General features: G+C 35.2%; 1 protein-coding gene across 16 annotated transcripts in view; it reads right to left on the reverse strand.

The window, feature by feature from the left end:
• The window catches only part of LOC135106387 (protein unc-80 homolog), a 172762-nt gene that overhangs the window by 55090 nt on the left and 98737 nt on the right, over positions 1–18935 (reverse strand). For 14 of the 16 annotated variants that reach the window (XM_064015354.1, XM_064015364.1, XM_064015356.1 and 11 more), the window contains 15 exons: positions 16090–16267; positions 15330–15439; positions 14928–15118; positions 14609–14821; positions 14113–14248; positions 13884–14004; positions 13321–13484; positions 13112–13203; positions 7958–8105; positions 7722–7810; positions 7357–7467; positions 7014–7133; positions 6628–6785; positions 5960–6057; positions 2868–2968 (listed from right to left, as the gene is read on the reverse strand). In XM_064015354.1, coding sequence (XP_063871424.1) covers positions 2868–2968; positions 5960–6057; positions 6628–6785; positions 7014–7133; positions 7357–7467; positions 7722–7810; positions 7958–8105; positions 13112–13203; positions 13321–13484; positions 13884–14004; positions 14113–14248; positions 14609–14821; positions 14928–15118; positions 15330–15439; positions 16090–16267 — 2030 coding nt within the window. The remainder of the gene's footprint in view (positions 1–2867; positions 2969–5959; positions 6058–6627; positions 6786–7013; positions 7134–7356; positions 7468–7721; positions 7811–7957; positions 8106–13111; positions 13204–13320; positions 13485–13883; positions 14005–14112; positions 14249–14608; positions 14822–14927; positions 15119–15329; positions 15440–16089; positions 16268–18935) is intronic. The other 2 variants (XM_064015352.1, XM_064015353.1) reach the window with 2 other exon arrangements.

Genomic DNA, 18935 nt, shown 5'->3' on the forward strand with positions numbered 1-18935 from the left:
CAGTGGTTCCATTTTATTACCTCCTTTATATACTCGTAACGGTACTATACGAGTATTTGCTCTCTTCCATTCCTTTGGTACTTTTCCTTCCTTTAAAGAACTGTTAATTATCTCCCATATTGGTTCTTCCAATTCCTCTCTACATTCTTTCAATATCCATCCATTTACTTCGTCTGGCCCCATCGCCTTCCTAGTATCTAGCTCTTCCAGTAGTCTTTTAATTTCTTTTCTTTCCACTTGTATGTTTGTTATTCCTTTCTGTTGTTCCTCATCTCCCAGTGATGCAAAGGCAGTTTCTCTTGTAAATACAGATTTAAAGCTTTCATTCAGTATCTCAGCCATCTCTTGTGTGGTTTCATAAATTTCTCCATTTTCCTTCAGCTTTGTAATAGTATCTCTATGCTTTATTTTTCCATTTACATATCTATAGAAAAGTTTGGGTTCTTCTTTACACTTTCCAACTACATCTCTTTCAAAATTTCTTTCTTCTTCTCTTCTTATTTTAACATAATCATTTCTAGCTGTCCTGTATTCTTCTCTATTTATCTCATTCCATTGTTTCCTCATTTTTTTCCAACCCCTCTCCTTTTTCTTTTTTGCCTCTGCACACTTTGCATTAAACCACACTTTCTTATTTTCTTTTACCTTATATCTTGGCACATATCTTTCAACACCTTCTCTAAACTTGCTTAAAAACACTTCATATTTTTTCTGCACCTCCATACCTCTTAATAAATTATTCCAATCAAGCTCTCCGTAGAATTTCTTTAACCCTGTAAAGTCTGCCTTAGCATAATTTTTTCTCTCATTTTTATATTCCTCATTGAATTTTGGCACTTCTTCTTTGATCTCTATCTCCATCTTCACATGATCACTTTTTCCCACTGGACACAAATATTCTATACTTGGTTCATTTTCTGGCTTTTTTGTAAAAACCAAGTCTAGTAGCGATGGTTCATCTTCCCCTCTGTACCTAGTATTTTCTTTCACCCATTGATCCATCGTGTTTACCATCATAGTCTGTAAAAATTCTTCACTCCATGTACTGGCAATCCCTGTCACCTCCATCTCCCCCCAGTTTATCTCTTTGCTATTAAAATCTCCTACTAGTAACACCTTGTTTCTTATCTTTAGCATGTCATCTATACTTTTTATGAACTCGCTTTGCATGTGCTTATAATCATCAGTCACCCAAGTGTTGGTCTTTGGAGGCATGTATGCAACAATAATTTTTCTGCTTTCTTGTCCTTGGATCTTGATCTCCACACTCAATGTTTCTGACCTCCCTTCACCATATTCCACTGTTTCTATCAAGATGTTTTTTCTTACTAGAATCATCACTCCTCCTCCTCCCTTATTCTTTCTATCTCTTCTCCATATGTTGTATCCTTCTTCTTCAAATTCAACATTAATCTCCCTTGTTAGTTTTGTTTCCGTAATGCATGCCACTTCTGGTTTCTTTTCATGTAAATAATCTCTTAGTTCCCTTAGGCTGGACACTAATCCGTCTATGTTTGTATACATAGCTTTAATTTTATTTATTGTGGACCCATTTCTTTTGTGTTCTCTCTTTGTTGTCTTACTTCTTGCTCCGCATTCTTTAACCACCATTTCCTCATTTTCATGTCTATCACTCTCCATATATATCTTTCTGCCTGTTCCTGTGTTCTCTCTTCGTTTTTTGTCTTGGCCTCCTCTTTTAACTCTTTCACCTTGTTTCTTTCCTCCTCATTCATTTCTCTTCTTATATATATATATCCTTCATACCCTCTATCTTTCTTAACAAACTCGTTCTTCTCAGGATGTATTCGGCTGCCGCTTGGGTATTAAGTCTTATTTTCATGGGACGTTTCCCCCCTTCTGAATATTTCCCAATCCTGTACACTTCTTCTATTTGTATATCCGTTTCATCTCCTTCTACAATTTTCCCAATGATTTCTTTTGCTCTTTGTAATTCTTCTCTTTCTCTTAGAACTTTATTTGATATGGTGTTCTCTTTATCCCCAAACACCATCAGGCACATCTTTTTTTGTACCGTATCCCTTACTATGTTATCTTTTTCCTTAATGATTTTCACTACTTTTTTCGCCATCTCTTTATCACGTTCTTCTTGCTGTTTTCTTATTATTTCTGTCATATCTATCTTCTCTTGTTCTCTCTCTTCTTTCCAACTGTGTGTGTGTGTGTGTGTGTGTGTGTGTGTGAAAGTAAGAAGAATCCTAAGGATTGGTAAATAGAATAAGGCCAATCGAGAATGAAAATGGAATTACATATATGAATTACACATTTGAGTGAGAGTGAGAAAGGATGAAGCAAAAAAGACATAAAATGAATGCCAGAGAGAGAGAGAGAGAGAGAGAGAGAGAGAGAGAGAGAGAGAGAGAGAGAGAGAGAGAGAGAGAGAGAGAGAGAGAGAGAGGTATCACTCCCTTGTCCCTTATCTCTGACAGATAAGAGGTGAAGGAAGTAACAAGGATGGAGGTTTGAGACAAGACAAAAGAAGGCAGAGGAAAAGAAAAAAGGGAGGAAGGGACAGTTGGCAGATAGGTGAGAAGCGGCTCGCACAGCTGGTGAGTTAGTCTTGCAAGTTTTTAATTTGTTATTCTGATTAAATTTTAATTAAAATTCCAGTACTTGCACAAAAGGTAAGTTTGTCTTGCCAGTTTTGGTTCGTTATTCCAATTAAATATTTATTAAAATTTCAGTGCAGTATTGCAGATGTAGGTTATAACAACTGTGCATTGTTGCACACCCTACTGTATATATAATTCTACAATGCTTCATTTATTTTTACAAGTATGACAAATAATGGAAAGAAATAAAAAAATCTAGAATACCACCTAACAGTATGTACATGAACATGATACCTGAGTCTTTATGTACTTCATGATGGGTGTGTCACCTTTCTTTGGATGCTTCTTATCTTCCTTTTTGTTTGCGATATCCTTGGACATATCTTTACCATCACCTGAAAAAAAATATACACTTAATATAAGAACACAACCTACCAAAAACAGTATTGAAATAGTTTTTGAAATTATGTAATGACAAAAAAATAATAAATAAATAAATAAATAAATAAATAAAAAAAAAAAATAAATAAATAAATAATTATATAATAAATAAAAAAATTAATTAATTAATAAATTAATATATATATATATATATATATATATATATATATATATATATATATATATATATATATATATATATATATATATATATATATATATATATATATATATATATATATATATATATATATATATACAGTGGGTGCTATATTGCTATATATATATACAGTGAAACTTCAGTTCTTGAACTTAACTCATTCCTGAATGCCGTTCAAAATCTGAAATGTTTGAATTCTGAAAATATTTTCTCATAGGAATTAATATAAAATTAATCTGTTCCCAGACACCAGTCTATGCTGTTGTAGTGGCTTATGACACTCTCTCCCACAGCCAAGATGATTGCTTCACAATATCTAGAGCTCACAAATTATTTATCCAGAAAGGATGTATTGAATGAACTTTGTGACAGAACTCATCAGAAGATAGTTTTTAGACTATGTAGGTATTTTATTTGTCACTGATCTAGTGAGGGAAGCCTTACACAGTGACAAAGAGAGGAGCAACCCACTTACAATAGAAATGCTGGTGGTCATAACACTTGGACATCTTACTGTTGGGAAAAGCTACTGAAAAAATGCAACTGTGCAGTAATGATGGCATTAGGGATCACTGAGAGAGCCACAGGTGGCTTGGGATTACTCCTGAGTGCCAAAAAACTGCTTGTTTGGATCGAGGCTTTTCAATGGGATCACATTTACATTATTTCAAAGACTGAATTACTGTCTTACACTTTGTCTCTCTCCTTCAGATACATAAAAACAAAGTAAATATTTACAGAAACTGTAAATTAATAATAAATGGCAACTTTTGTTATTTTTTTTAATATTTGAAATCAAGTAACTTTGTTCTAGAACCAAATTATGGTATTGCAACTGAAGCAATAATGACTAAAAATTTATTAAAAAAACAATTTGTTTGAAAAGGGAGATGTTCAGTAACCAAGGTTTCATTGTATGTATGTATGTATGTATGTATGTATGTATGTATGTATGTATGTATGTATGTATGTATGTATGTATGTATGTATGTATATATATATATATATATATATATATATATATATATATATATATATATATATATATATATATATATATATATATATATATATATATATATATATATATATATACACCCAGCCGCCAATGAAAGTGGCGCGCATTATAAACAAACCCGTATCTCATAGCGCGGGAAGAACTGTAGCTCATTTGAAAAGAATGTGGCTAATATCTAGAAGTGGCAACATAGGCCGGCTCTTTAAACATCTATCAACCGTCACACTTCAAAAAATTATCACTCAGTTGTCACTTGCTCACGTAAGGAAGTACACTCGCTTACCCCGCTCCCCCGCACAGTGTGTCAGTTTTCTTCGTTCTCTTTCATATTGGTGTGGAAACTTAAGTGTCAATGGCACGTAAACATCAAATATCCCCAGTCAATATAGCCCTTATTGACTCACTCCGGAAGGGTGGTTTTGGCTCTAAGCATATTTCAAAGGAGACAGGACTCCCACTAAGAACAGTACAACGCTGGTTGAAGCGATGCAGAGACAATACCGGAAAATTAGCACCAGTGAAGAAAACTGCCCCTGGACGCAGCCGTATTTTATCAAAGAGGACACTGACACTGATTAAGCGTCAGCTAAGTGTCTCGCCATTCCTCACAGGAAGAGAAATTAAACAAAATTACCCTGATCTGCTGACACATGTCTCCATAAGGACAATACAGCGGCGGACACTGGAGGACCTCGACATGAAAAGTTACCGTGCTGCAAAGAAACCACTGCTTACACCCGCCCACAAAGCTAAAAGAGTCAGATTTGCTCAGGACCATAAAGACTGGCCATTAGAGAAGTGGAGAAGAGTAGTGTGGTCAGATGAGAGCATGTTCTATGTGACAGGAACACCACACAAAAGAGTACGCCGACCAAGAAACTCGGACACTGTAAACGCAGTTAAGCATCCCTCCTCTGTGATGGTGTGGGGGTGTTTCAGCTACTTTGGTGTTGGCAACTTAGTTATGCTTGACAAAGGAGTGTCAATGAACACAGAAACATATCTTGACCTGCTGCATGACAATCTTGAAGAGTGCTTCGACAAGTGTAACGGTGAAACCTTCATGCAGGACGGTGCGTCATGCCATACGGCCAACATTGTAAGGGAATGGTTTGGCATGTGTGAACTTAATTATTTTGAAAGTTGGCCAGCAAACAGTCCAGACCTAAACCCGATTGAAAATGTGTGGAGTATGATGAAAAAGAAGCTCCAGGATCTGGACACGAGCAGTGTAGCGAAGCTCAAGCAGGCGGTCGTGCAAGTGTGGGGAGAACTGTCACCTACATATCTGGAAAAACTAGCAGATTCTGTACCACGTCGGTTGGAATCTGTCATAAAGAGGAAGGGAAACAGCACAAAATATTAGGTAAGGTAAAGAAATTATATTTTTAATGATAGTAATAGATGATTAAGGCAAATTTAATGGTATGCATGGTACGAAAAAACACAAAAACAACACGCGCCACTAACACAAAAATAACACGCGCCGCTTTCATTGGCGGCCAGTGTATATATATATATATATATATATATATATATATATATATATATATATATATATATATATATATATATATATATATATATATATATATATATATATATATATATATATATATATATATATATATTAATTATTTACTTATTTAATAATATTTTATTTTTGGGAACAGCATGAAGGGCAGACTTTTTATACATTTTTTTCCCTTGGGTGCTATCAATGAAAAAAAATAATAAAAAATAAAAAAATATTAAAAAAATACACACCATCTGTGTCAATAGTATCCTTGGACAGGTGAACAGCAGAGCCTTGGTGATGACCCAGTTTGGAAAGTACATCAGAAATATCAACACTGCGATCAATTCTGAAAAAAAAAAAGAATACAAAACACACATTAAAGTCTCAAAATATCTCTTCTATCTTTCACACACTATCTTAACCTCCTTCCATGCACATTATTTTACCATATTCATTGTTTACATTTATTCTTCTTTCTCTCTCTCAGCTTTAACCTCCTAAAAAAAAGCATTTTACTGCCCTTATATTCATCACTAAGTCACTTTTCAAAGTCTTCATTTGTTCTCTTTGATCACTTTTATCACATGCATCATCCTCTCACCATTTACATTTTAAATATTCCCATTTCTTTATATTTCTTGTTCAGTCTAGTACATTTCTCTGTGGTGCTTTACTGCATGAATCTCTATTTTTTCTAATCTTCCTTAACCTGTTCTATCCACCAAACATCTTTTACACAAGGTACATGGAATTGAAAAACAAACAAAAGAGCAGTAAATGAGAATAAGAAGGGAAAAGAGTGATATTACTTACAAATGTTAATTCTAATTAGCAAGTAATTTATTTTACTAATCAAGAAAACAAGGACTAGTGACTACAAGAACTATTACTCAATTCTTCTATTTTAACAACTTACTTGTCACGGCGTGCAAAACTTTCCTTCCTCTTCAATGGAGACCCATGACCCTGTTCAGAAGCCTTCCTTCCTGTCTTCTTATCCTTCTTGCTGTCCTGTTCTCCCAGGCATCCTACAATAGCCTCCTCCTCCTGTTCTTCAAACTCTTCACCATACATCTAAAAAAAAAAAAAAAAAAAATATATATATATATATATATATATATATATATATATATATATATATATATATATATATATATATATATATATATATATATATATATATATATATATATATATATATATATATATATATATATATATATATATATATATATTGCCTTAACAAGTACACATTTATTAATCACAATATACTATTGCCAATGTTACCATCAAAGACTCTACCTTTCTAACAGCATATATGAGTCTCCTGCAGGCTCGCATGTTCCTTTTGTAGCAGTAAGGATGGCAAAAGTTTTGGTGTGTGCAGGTCATGTTATACAGGGAAGAGATCTGTACCACAACCTACAGAACAAATGACAATTTGAATAAAAACTGCAAATTTTGTGCTTATTGAAAGACATTTCACATATTTAACATGCCTCAAGATTCTATGACATTATTATTCATCCACTAGCATGATTTAAGTACACCACAAATGATAAATAGACAAGGTTGAAAATCTAATGAAAAGGTAAAATAGGCATGACTTTCATTGTTTAATCATCACAAACTTTAGTAACTGGACCTTGAGCCATGGCATGTTGGTGGTGAGGGACTCTTCATCAATGTCTGCATCAGTGGGACTGTCAGGCAGATCCTCATTGCTCATGACTCCAGGACTTTCCTCACCAGACACCTTTAGAAGAAGAAAATTTGCTAAAAAACATGCAAACAAAACTTTAATACACATTCAGTTATAAGGTTTATATTGCAGAGGATTAGAGCTAAATAAAAAGCAAAGCAGGAATTGATTTTTTACTAAGAGTACATATTCATGAACATTTTATTTTATCAAGTATTTTACATAATAATGAAAGATAATATATCCCTTTTCTAAAGATAATATATCCCTTTTCTAAGTTATACTACCATTGGTTAGGGGAGACTTACTTCTTGTTCTAAGTGCTCTGATGTGTCTGAACGCTCACTTACAGCTGACACTTTCCTTCTAGATCTTATGCTGTCAGACCTCTTGATGGCTGTGGAAAAGTATCATTCGTATTCATCAGCTAGAAAAGTGAAAACCTAAAAACCTTAAAAGTTTTCAACATGTAATTTACATAAAAAAAATAAAAGACAGAAAAAAAATTATTATTGGATTGTTCACATCATTAGTAATAACTTACAATCTGAATCTGCTTCTTTTGATCTCCTATTGAGTTTGAAGGATCTTCTTTTAAAAGAAGAATTATGACTGCTGCCTTTCTTGAACAAGTGATGACTTCGGCTGGATTGCACAGGCCGTCTACGATCTTCCTCACAATACTGTCCACTCTGTGAAGGAACACAACTGTCATTATCTGGCCTATAAGCAATGCTTATAGGCGTTAGAATAGCAGTTACTTTAACCCATGGGTCTGCTTTTTGGATTGTCAGTTTCTAATCTTAAAAAATTATACCATGTCATTCACACCTATTTATTTAAGTTCAGTGGATGCAAGTGCATGAACTTTAAAAAAAAAATATATAAGTAAAATGCAGAGAATGCAATTAAAATTTGTTAAAGATATCAAAATCAATACAGCAAAGCTAATAAAAGTAGGTATACATTTACTTGTTTATTTATTTATTCTATTTTTTATAAATACACCATTATCTCAATACATGAAGTATTCTTAGGATAAAGACTTCATAAAAGACAGAAGCAACATTCCCAGCCCTCTTTCCAATCCAAATGATTGGTTAACACCTCCATGCATCCCTTCACAACCATGTAGTTGATTAGTATCAATGAAAATCTTCAAGTATTGGAGAATATATATTAATGAATTTTCCACACTGGTATTCATTGACAGAGAGCACAGTGTTGCATTTGCAGGTCCTGTATATTTCTAATAAACTCTCTGTATCACTATCAGGAGACTAGCTGAACTATGGTGAAGGAAATATTGCAATCCTTATAAAAGGGCAGTGTTTAGTGATGCATATTTTGTTATCCAAGCATTTCATGCACACATATAAACACTATCAAAGAAGTGTCTAATAACTCAAATTTAAGATATTCTAATGTAAAATGGAAACTTAGCAATAAGGACTCATAGGACTCAGACTGTCAGTCTAATCGGCTGTTGCATCTATTGGCTGTTGATTCATTAAGTGTTAAGTGAGGTGCATGTTCACAAAGCTGAGGATTCATTAAATCTGAAACTCAATAGAAGAAGGTTCATTATATAGAAGGTACACAGTATATATATAGTGGTACCTCAGTATACATCCTTAATCCATTCCAGATCCTTCAATTTATACCAAACAGGATGTATACCAAATAAATTTGTCTCATAAGAAATAAAGGGAAAATGATTAATCCATTCCCATGAAAAAAAATCATACTGTTATTGGTATATTATACAGTACATTGATGGGATTGTATAAAATAATTTAAACACTGCTTAATACTAAAATACATACTGTATTTGATGGCATATAAGATGCAGGGCATTTCAACAGGACATATTCAGGAAAAAAGTCTTTTTTATGTATTTAAGCATGTAATGTTTAAAGCAAGCTAGTGACAGCTGAACAAAAAGCAATCAATCACAATAGTAAAAATACCCTACATGACTGCAGTAATAAAACAGAAGTAGTGGCCTAGTCAGAGTTGAGATGAAAAACACAGCCTAGTTGCCAAGATGTCAACAATACACTTGGTGCACCACTGAATAGGGCCACATTTTCATTTTCATCATTTCCTTACATAATATTATGGTTGAAAAATATGACAGAGCACCCTTGCTTATAATACGATGGTGTAAATTTTCTGGTGTACTAGTGACGTAAATTTCAAAATTAAATCTACATGAGGCCTCACATTTGCATATAAGATGCAGGGTGATTTTCTGTGCCACTTTTATGAAAAAAGGTGCATTATTTATGCCATCAAATATGGTAAATACAAAAGCAATTATATGAAATTGAAAATTTAACCTCACTTTACCTTGCTGGGAAGAGTCAAGTGTCTACTAGGATGGTGCTGAGAAGGGAGATGTTATTGTTTGGAAGGAGAGTCATTAACTTTCTTAGAATTCATGGTTAATGAATTTATTAAAAATTTATGCAGAAAACACATAATCATGTGAAAATTTAGTTATAGTGAGGATTGTTCACTGAATGTTAGCAACGGGCGTGGGCGGTCCTGACTTTGTCTCAAGAGAGGTAAACAAGTGTAGCACGCAGTGTGAGGAATCATTTTGACCCATACAAATTCTAGCATAGGAGTTGTATTCCAAACAAAGGTAGTATACCAAGCAAATTTTTCATGCCTAAACGAGACATATACCAAGTTGGACTTATTCCAAAGTGGACGTATACCAAGGTACCATTGTACTTACTTCAAAAACACTGCAAACACTTCATGCTTGTACAAGTGAAATACTAAATAATCTATGCATGCACAATCATCCCTGACACACTAAGGCAATAATCAGTGTTGCGTATATTAACTTGTTGCATTGACGTATTGGGGAAGAACTATGTCATTAGCGTCATATCTCCATATCTACTATTCTTCAGCTAGGATTAAATCTTTCCATTTTCACCATGGAGTAACAGTTATAGGAATGTGAATAATGTGTGAGTGTGTGGTGCTTAGTTTGGGTCACCTTGTGTGGGACTGCTGGCCTGGTACAGGCTAAGAATCCTTTATCTAAAATTCCAGTTGAAAAAGTGACATGACATGTCATACATGAAAATTCCACAAAGTAATAGGAAGGTTCCACCACAAATGAAGATCGACAAAGTGTAAACATGGCAGTGTGCCCATAGACCACAACTGCAATGCTTGATTTACTGCCATGGGAGGTATCAAAAAGTTGCAAAGTCTTATGTATGGCAACTCACATGCCCTGAAGATACTATGCTCAGTTTCTTTAGTCATTGACAGTAACTGTTAGGCACAGTGAGGGAAGACATCTTTCTTGCGATCTCCTGCCCATTTCCCCTATGCTGCAACCTTCTTGTTTCATTGCTCACATTTATTTCTCCTTACATTGTAATGGATCCTGGCAAACTTAACAAAGAAAAAGTGTTGTGATCATGTTTGTTTGAGAGGGATTAGAAGACAGGAAGATCAGAAGCAGCCATTACAAGGGTGACAAAAGCTGTACTAGTGCTTGGAACAGCTGTCATTCCCTGTCACATTGCAACTCACAAACCTCTTCTGATTGAGAGAAAGAGGGAGAAGCGATCCAATTTTTACAAGGAATATGTCCAATCAACTTAGTATTCTTGTACAATAAAACCTTCCTAAATCGAACCTGAATAAGCTGAATATTGGATAACCCGAACATCCTTGTGGCAACCGAACAATTTCCATATAAATCGAACTTTGGTCAGTCTATGTGAAAAACCAGCCAGCAGACCAAACATGCCAAACCCCTTCTGAACAAATTTCATATAATTTTAACTTTAGGTTAGTTTATGCAAGAAAACGGCCAGCTGACCAAACATTTGTCAGATAAATCAAACTTTAGGTCAGCTTATGTAAATAACTGGTGCACCAACAAAACTTCATCTGACAACACTGTGACTGCGCCTCAGTTACATTGAAAGACTCAGCTTGAATACACGTGCTCACTGTTCAGTGACCACCTGTTTCTCTCTGCCACCCCTAACTTCATGATGGCCTCCAAGACTTCTTTGGGATTACAAAATATGCTGTAAATATCTATCTTGGGGTTTATAATGTGCTTATAATATGCTAACAAATATACTGTAAATAACAATAAACATGCATGTCTATAGAAACTGGCCAAAAACGTGTATTGTCAAATAAACTGAACCTTCGGATAAACCATCGGCCACCTTGTCCCATAAAGTTCGGATTATGGAAGTTTTACTATATTTGTCTTCCTTTTTTGTCCACCTTGTCCCATAAAGTTCGGATTATGGAGGTTTTACTATATTTGTCTTCCTTTTTTGCCCAGAGTCTTTTCTCTTGGGAGTGACAGATGCTCCAAGCACTAGTGCAGCCTTTGCCACCCACCTGTGTAATGGCTGCCTCTGATCTTTCTATCTTCCTTCCAGTCTCACAATTATTGAGCCTCTCTCAAACAAATGCCATCACAACACTTCATGTCATTAAGCTCGCCAAGACCCATTTTAATATGGGCGATGAAATGAGAATTTCAGCAAGTAGGAACAGGTTGGAAAATGTGGTAGAAACATCTCTCCTCACTGTGCCTGACTGTTATTGTTTGAATGTCAATGGTTCAAAAACTGGGCATAGCATCTTCAGGGCATGTGAGTTGCCATGTGTGACAATTTACCAGTTTTTGATACCTCCTATTGGTGGTTTTCTCTATGGGCATATTCTCTCTCTCTCTCTCTCTCTCTCTCTCTCTCTCTCTCTCTCTCTCTCTCTCTCTTTTTGCAGTGTAAAACTACATTCAGAGTACATTATGTACAGTTTTATTTTTTAACTATATTTGAAGGATTCAAGAATTCCCACTAGGAGATTACCTACTCCCACTCAGTAACAGCATGGATTGAGGCACAAATTCGTGACCTTGGAGCCATGAGCAAAGCACTCAGCCACCAAGCTATCCAGTCCCCCTGTAATATTTTATCTAAAAAATTTTACAATCTACACTAAAAAACTTCTATCCCAATTTAAAAAAAAAATCATGAAATCCAAAAAAGATTCTGATTCTAAGGTCTTCAGCTAAGAGAATGTGAACTTTTATATAGAGACAGATAGCAAAGACCTCTTGTCTATTAAGTGTTTCAGATATCTATGCTTCTGTATTAAAAGTTGAAATAAATTCATATTGAAAATCTTTCCAACATATTTCCAATATTCTTTGAAGTTAAACTAGTCTCTAATTACAATTTAGGATACCAGAAGTACTGGGATGATACTTTTCTATGATAAACTTCAGGAACACATGAACTTTCATTTTTAGGATATGAATGATAGTTCTCATATTTCAAAATATTAAACTAATTTCATAGAAAATTAATTCATTGTAGACTTTCTTAAACATTTGGGATACTGCAGCAAATAACCAGTTCTTGCAAAACATGTAAGATGTCACCTTACAAAAGTCAATCACTGAAACAAAGCAAGCAACAAATACACATTAGACATGCAATTCCATGATGAACACAGAGGGAAAAAGAGAAAAGAAGAAAGTATTCAACCAAGATGCACAAATTTTTTGGAGCAAGTAGATTCTTACTCCAACTAAGCACAAAAGACAGCTGGAGCTGGACCACGAAGATGGAGGATGGGAGGAGTGTTAGCTACACCTGACGAGGTAACAAGGTGATTGTGTGATTCAAACCTGTACCGTAACTGTGGTGTTGGAGCTGTCAACGCTTACATTGTCTGGATCATGCGGGGCGAAGCTGATCTTGCGCTCCCCAGTAAACCCAGCTGCAAAAAATACCAACTAATTATTTCTTAGATGTTATAAAAAATCAGGGTAATAATCAAGGAAAAGTCATAGTTAACAGTGCATGCTACATACCAAACTCAACCTGTTGATCATACCTGGATGGGCATCACCAATACTTTGAAGGCTTTGAGCTGAAGGGTGAGAGTAGCCCATTGAAGAAAGAGCCATAGATTCCCTCCTTATTGGATCTCTTCCAACTCCAAGTACCCCATAATGAGGTCCCCAAGCTGAGGGCCTCTCACCTCGCACTGACATCCTGCTGTGAAGAAAAAAAAACTTTAGTAAAAAGAAATTCAGTATTACTAGAACATTACAAAACTAATAATGAAATACAAGCAAGAATATAGTGGGCAACCTTCTTCAAATATTAATAGTTCTAAATAAGAGGTTCTTTAATACATGTATATATAACACACTCATTGCTTCATGTAGTAACAATTTAGAAAGCAATACAGTTTACTGGAGGCATGTGCGTGAAAACTATATGAATAAAGGAACCATTCAATGTTATGCTGGGAAATAAATAACTTGAACAAATAAGGTTGAGAGGAGGTTTTCCATAGAATAAGAGGCTACCCACAATATTAGTGACTTTGGAGACATTCCTCCCATGCAATAAACACTTCTTTTCATTATCAATGTAACGATATGTGCATACCTTGTATATTTAGGTAAATTTCGATAAGTTTCTCGCAGAAAAGCAGTGATCTCCAACAACACCTGCACTGCTACCAACTTCAAGGCTGTGGGGCAATCTGCTCCACCTCTGTTTACACTCACTGGAGCATAAAATAACCACAGTTGATATGATGAACTAATAATATCAACAACTATTTGATTAAATTCTAATAATGCATAAATTTTTGTCAATTACAATTTTTCTGTACCTTCATCCAGAAAATCCTCTTCTTCATCACTGGTTCTTAGGTTACGTCTGGCCTCCTCATCACTGACAGTGGCCACCACCTCTTCCACTGTGGGTCCTGATTCCTCCAACATCTCTTCCAGACGGGTTCCTAAAGCCTGCTCCCCCATTATATTATTTTGGAAAATGTGATTCCATTAAATTTTCATAAATATTAACAACTATATAATTTAAAATGATACTCTACATTTCAGAGTGCATCATCATACTAATCTCAAGTTAGATGAAACTGACGAGAAAGTTACATGCTTTGAAATCTGTGTTGAGAAAATTTCAGGCTTTCAAACATTGTCCCATTATAAACTGGTTATATCTAAGATCCTGTTTTCTTTGATCTTCTATAATGAATATTACTTCAAGTGGCAAATTGTGTATAGTATAAGATGCAATTCAATATGAACCTAAAACAATGTTTTGTAGATCATAACTATATAACACATCTACAGTTTTCAACTGACCTCAGCCCATTGATAAAACATTCTGCCAGCAGCTCGTTGAAGGATGTACATTCTTCTTGCCCCAGAGGGTGGTGCCCTGCCATGAGGCACTGAAGGTCTGTACATGGGAAGGGACATTTTGATCCAAGCTGGCCAAGCCCCACGGTTACATCGATGGACAAAGTGAGACACTTCCAAAAGGAAGGAAGCACGGGCTACGACTGGAGCTCCAGGCTGTAGAAAACCAATACCTAGTAACTATATTATCTCTAAGTTCTCAGTTATTTATCTTAGGATGAGTTTTTCCTTTAACTGAAAAAATTACAAGGAGTCTAGTTACCAGATCTAACACTGCAGCCATAAGCTGTGGATCAGGGAGTGAGCCTGGCTGGCAAGTTTCAAGTAAAAATTTGAAACGCAGCATTCCATTCCTCACAAGATCCAATGGAACTAGTTTCCTTTCTCTCATTAGCACTACACTTGTCTCTCGTACTGCACCTTCCTCAGTCAGACTATTCCTTCTACTTGGATCTGCCACAGGGAGAGAATGCTTGTCTTGAGTTAATTACAGAAACCACTTTCTATCATGTTAAGAAAATTAACTCAGTCATCTCTTGAAATACATTTATCTATATACTACACTAACTGACTTACAATAATCAATAATGAAAACATATAACAAACAGGGCATTCCATATCTTTTTAATCAAAATGGTACCAATAACTGTACTTTTAATCTTACCTGGAGTCTCATCATAACCTATGAATTTTTTCTTATTCCTTCCCAGTACAAATTTACACATGTGATACTCCATCCTGTTCCGAGCCTGAATAAGTCTTGCACTCATGGGCCTTGGGGAAATAAGTAAGACAATATAAAGTTATTATTATTCTGGTTTTAAAGGATATACAATACAGGCTGATCCTCACTAATTCAGCAATTACTAATCTTGTTCCATCACTTATCTCACACTTATTTCAGCATAACAATTTAAAATTTTTTGTTGCTACTGTACTTGCTGCATAATCAGCTGGCATCACTTCCAAACACAGAAAGGCCATTCCAATTTGTTTTTATCAAGATATTATCAAAGCTCTAGCCATGGCTCCAGTGAATAAACGAAATGCTTCTTGTGTAAAGCACAAAAACTTAACATTATCCATAAAAGACAAGGTTGAACTTATACTGATTTATGGGATATTTTAGTTAAAGGTAGGATGAGGTGGTTAGGAGCATTCTAACTTAATTTCTCTGTAATCCAGCAAAATCACTAATCTGGCACCCTAAGGATCCAATGATGCCAGATTAGTGACAGTCAGCCTGTATATTTACATAAATATTTCTCACACTGAAATTAGAAAAATACCCAAATAAAAAATTTTACAAACTACATCATACCATATAGTTACACAGACTTTAAAGAGTACAATGTCTAATTATAATATTACAAGATGTCTAATTATAATATTACAAGATATATTATACAGTTGGATATCCTTACCCAGCTCCAGGCTTTGTGACAAGCCTTGGCCGAGCTAGTCCACTGGCCAAACCATGAGAAATAGTGTGAGGTGTGGGTCCAAGTTTCCGAGCCAAAACTGGTGGCAGCTCCACATGCTCACTTGTGCATGAACCCATCTTTCCCTCTCCATCAACACTGCGGCCACGAAGCCAACTCACTAAAAAGAAAATATTACAGTACAACCTCAGTTCACGAATTTAATCTGTTCCAGGCCTTGGTTCGCAAACCAAATTGTTCGTGAACCAAAACAATTTTTCCATTGAAATTAATGTAAATACAATTAATCTGTTTCAGTTTCAGAAATATGGTATTTTTACTTGTTTGAGTATTTTTCTCTCTTTCTCAGATAAATTAACAGAAAGAGAGAGAGAGAGAGAGAGAGAGAGAGAGAGAGAGAGAGAGAGAGAGAGAGAGAGAGAGAGAGAGAGTCATCAGCAGTTGTCCAGGTCACTGGCTGACACACAACTACAACTCATCTCTCTCTCTCTCTCTCTCTCTCTCTCTCTCTCTCTCTCTCTCTCTGGATATAGCGAATTTTCATCTTTAGCAACCCCATTTGTTACTGGTAAGGTACTGTAATTTATGATAGTTGAAAGAATAATCCAGGCTCTTTGAGCCAAGAGACTGAGCTGATGGTGACATCTAACACTTTTCTCCTTTTTAGGTGGTATAATGTGGGCTAAAATAATACAAAAAGGGAGGGAAGAAAAAAAAAATCACTCTCAAGAACAATGTTTATGCCAAGCATGCCAATGTACAACTGATTATGATGTTCGGTGGATTGTGGGTGATGTGCATTTGTATCCCAAAGCACCATTTGTGAACCAAGCTAAAATTTGTCCACAAAACTAGTTCATGAACCAATTTGTTCATGATGAGAGGCGTTCATAAATCAAGGTTCCAATGTATTTACCTAGTTGTGGTTTATGGGAGGGGAGTAATCTCAGAGCATCCCATCTCTATATCTATCCAGTTTGGTCTTAAAAGCATGGACAGTTACAGCATTGACGTCTTCACTGAGTTCATTCCATTTGTTCACACTTCTGTGAGGAAAACTATATTTCTTTATGTCTGTTCTACAGTTAACTTTCTTCAACTTCCTACTGTGTCCCCTTGTACTCTGTGTGTTTAAGTTTATAAAACATTCTTTGTCCACATTTTCCATATCATTTATCATTCTATAGATGTTTATTGAATCTCCTCTCTCTCTCCTATTTTCAAGGTTAGGAATTTCCAACATTTTTAATCTCTATTCATAGGTTGACTTACTCAACTCTGGGACCATCTTAGTGACTGCTCTTTGTACTCTTTCTAATTTTATATTCCTCTTTGTATGAGGAGACCACACCACTGCCACATATTCCAATCTTGGTCTTATCATGGAAATCAGCAACTTTTTTTATCATTCCTTCATCCAAATATGAGAATGCCATTCTTATGCTTTTTAACAAATTCATCATCTCTCCAGTAATTTTATCAATAGTTTCTGTCTGGAGTCAAATTTTCAGTAACTGTTACTCCCAAATCCACTTCCTCTTTTGATTTCTTTAACTTCACACCATCCATCTCATAATGATATTGTATTCTTTTCTTAGTCTTACCAAACTCCATTACTTTACACTTACTTAAATTGAATTCCATTCGCCTCGATTTGCTCCATCTTTTTATCTTATTTAAATAATCTTGCAGTACCACAGTCATTTACATTTTCTACCATTCTCATTAGCTTAGTATCATCCACAAATAAGTTCATATAACTATCTATTTCTTCATTTATGCCATTCACATGTATTACAAACATTATCAGTCCCAACACTGACCCCTGTGGGACACCACTAGTTACTTTCAGCCAAGATGAATTTTGGTCTTGTATTACAGTTCTCATCTCTCTATCATCCAGATAATCCTCCATCCATTCCAGCAGTCTTGCTCCAGATTTTCCATAATTTTTTATCTTTCATGGCAATCTTTGGTGTGATACTCTGTCAAATGCTTTCTTCAAGTCTAAGTAGACACCATCCACCCATCTGTCTCTCCTGCACATTATCGACTGTGTGTGTGTGTGTGTGTGTGTGTGTGTGTGTGTGTGTGTGTGTGTGTGTGTGTGTGTGTGTGTGTGTGTGTGTGTGTATTTACCTAGTTGTGGTTTACAGGAGGGGAGTAATCTCATATTATTCCATCACTATATCTATCTAGTATGGTCTTAAAAGTACTGACAGTTTCGGCATTTACAGCGTCTTCACTGAGTTCATTCCATTTGTTCACATTTCTGTGAGGAAAACTATATTTCTTATTGTCTCTTCTATAGTTAACTTTCTTCAACTTCCTATTGTTTCCCCTTTTATTCTGTGTCTAAATTTATAAAACCTTCTTTGTCTTCATTTCCCATACTATTTATCATTCTATAGATGTTTATCAAATCTCCTTTCTCTCGCCTATTTTCAAGGGTAGGAATTTCCAGCATTCTTAATCTCTCTTCATAGGTCAATTTACTTAACTCCAGAATCATCTTAGTGACTGCTCTTTGTACCCTTTCTAATCTTATAATATTTCTCTTTGTATGAGGAGACCACACCACTGCCGCATATTCCAATCTTGGTCTTATCATGGAAATCAACAACTTTTTTATAATTTCTTTATCCAAATATGAGAATGCCATTCTTGATCATTTTAAAAATTAAGTACACACCATCCAGCCATCTGTCTCTCTCCTGCACAATATCAACTACCCTTGAATAAAAGGACAATAAATTCATGGAGTATGATCTTCCTCTCCTAAATCCAAATTGACAATTTACTAAAACTTTATCTCTTTCCAAGTGTTC

The sequence above is a fragment of the Scylla paramamosain genome, chromosome 13 (assembly GCF_035594125.1).
Source record: "Scylla paramamosain isolate STU-SP2022 chromosome 13, ASM3559412v1, whole genome shotgun sequence".
NCBI classification, from domain to species: domain Eukaryota; kingdom Metazoa; phylum Arthropoda; class Malacostraca; order Decapoda; family Portunidae; genus Scylla; species Scylla paramamosain.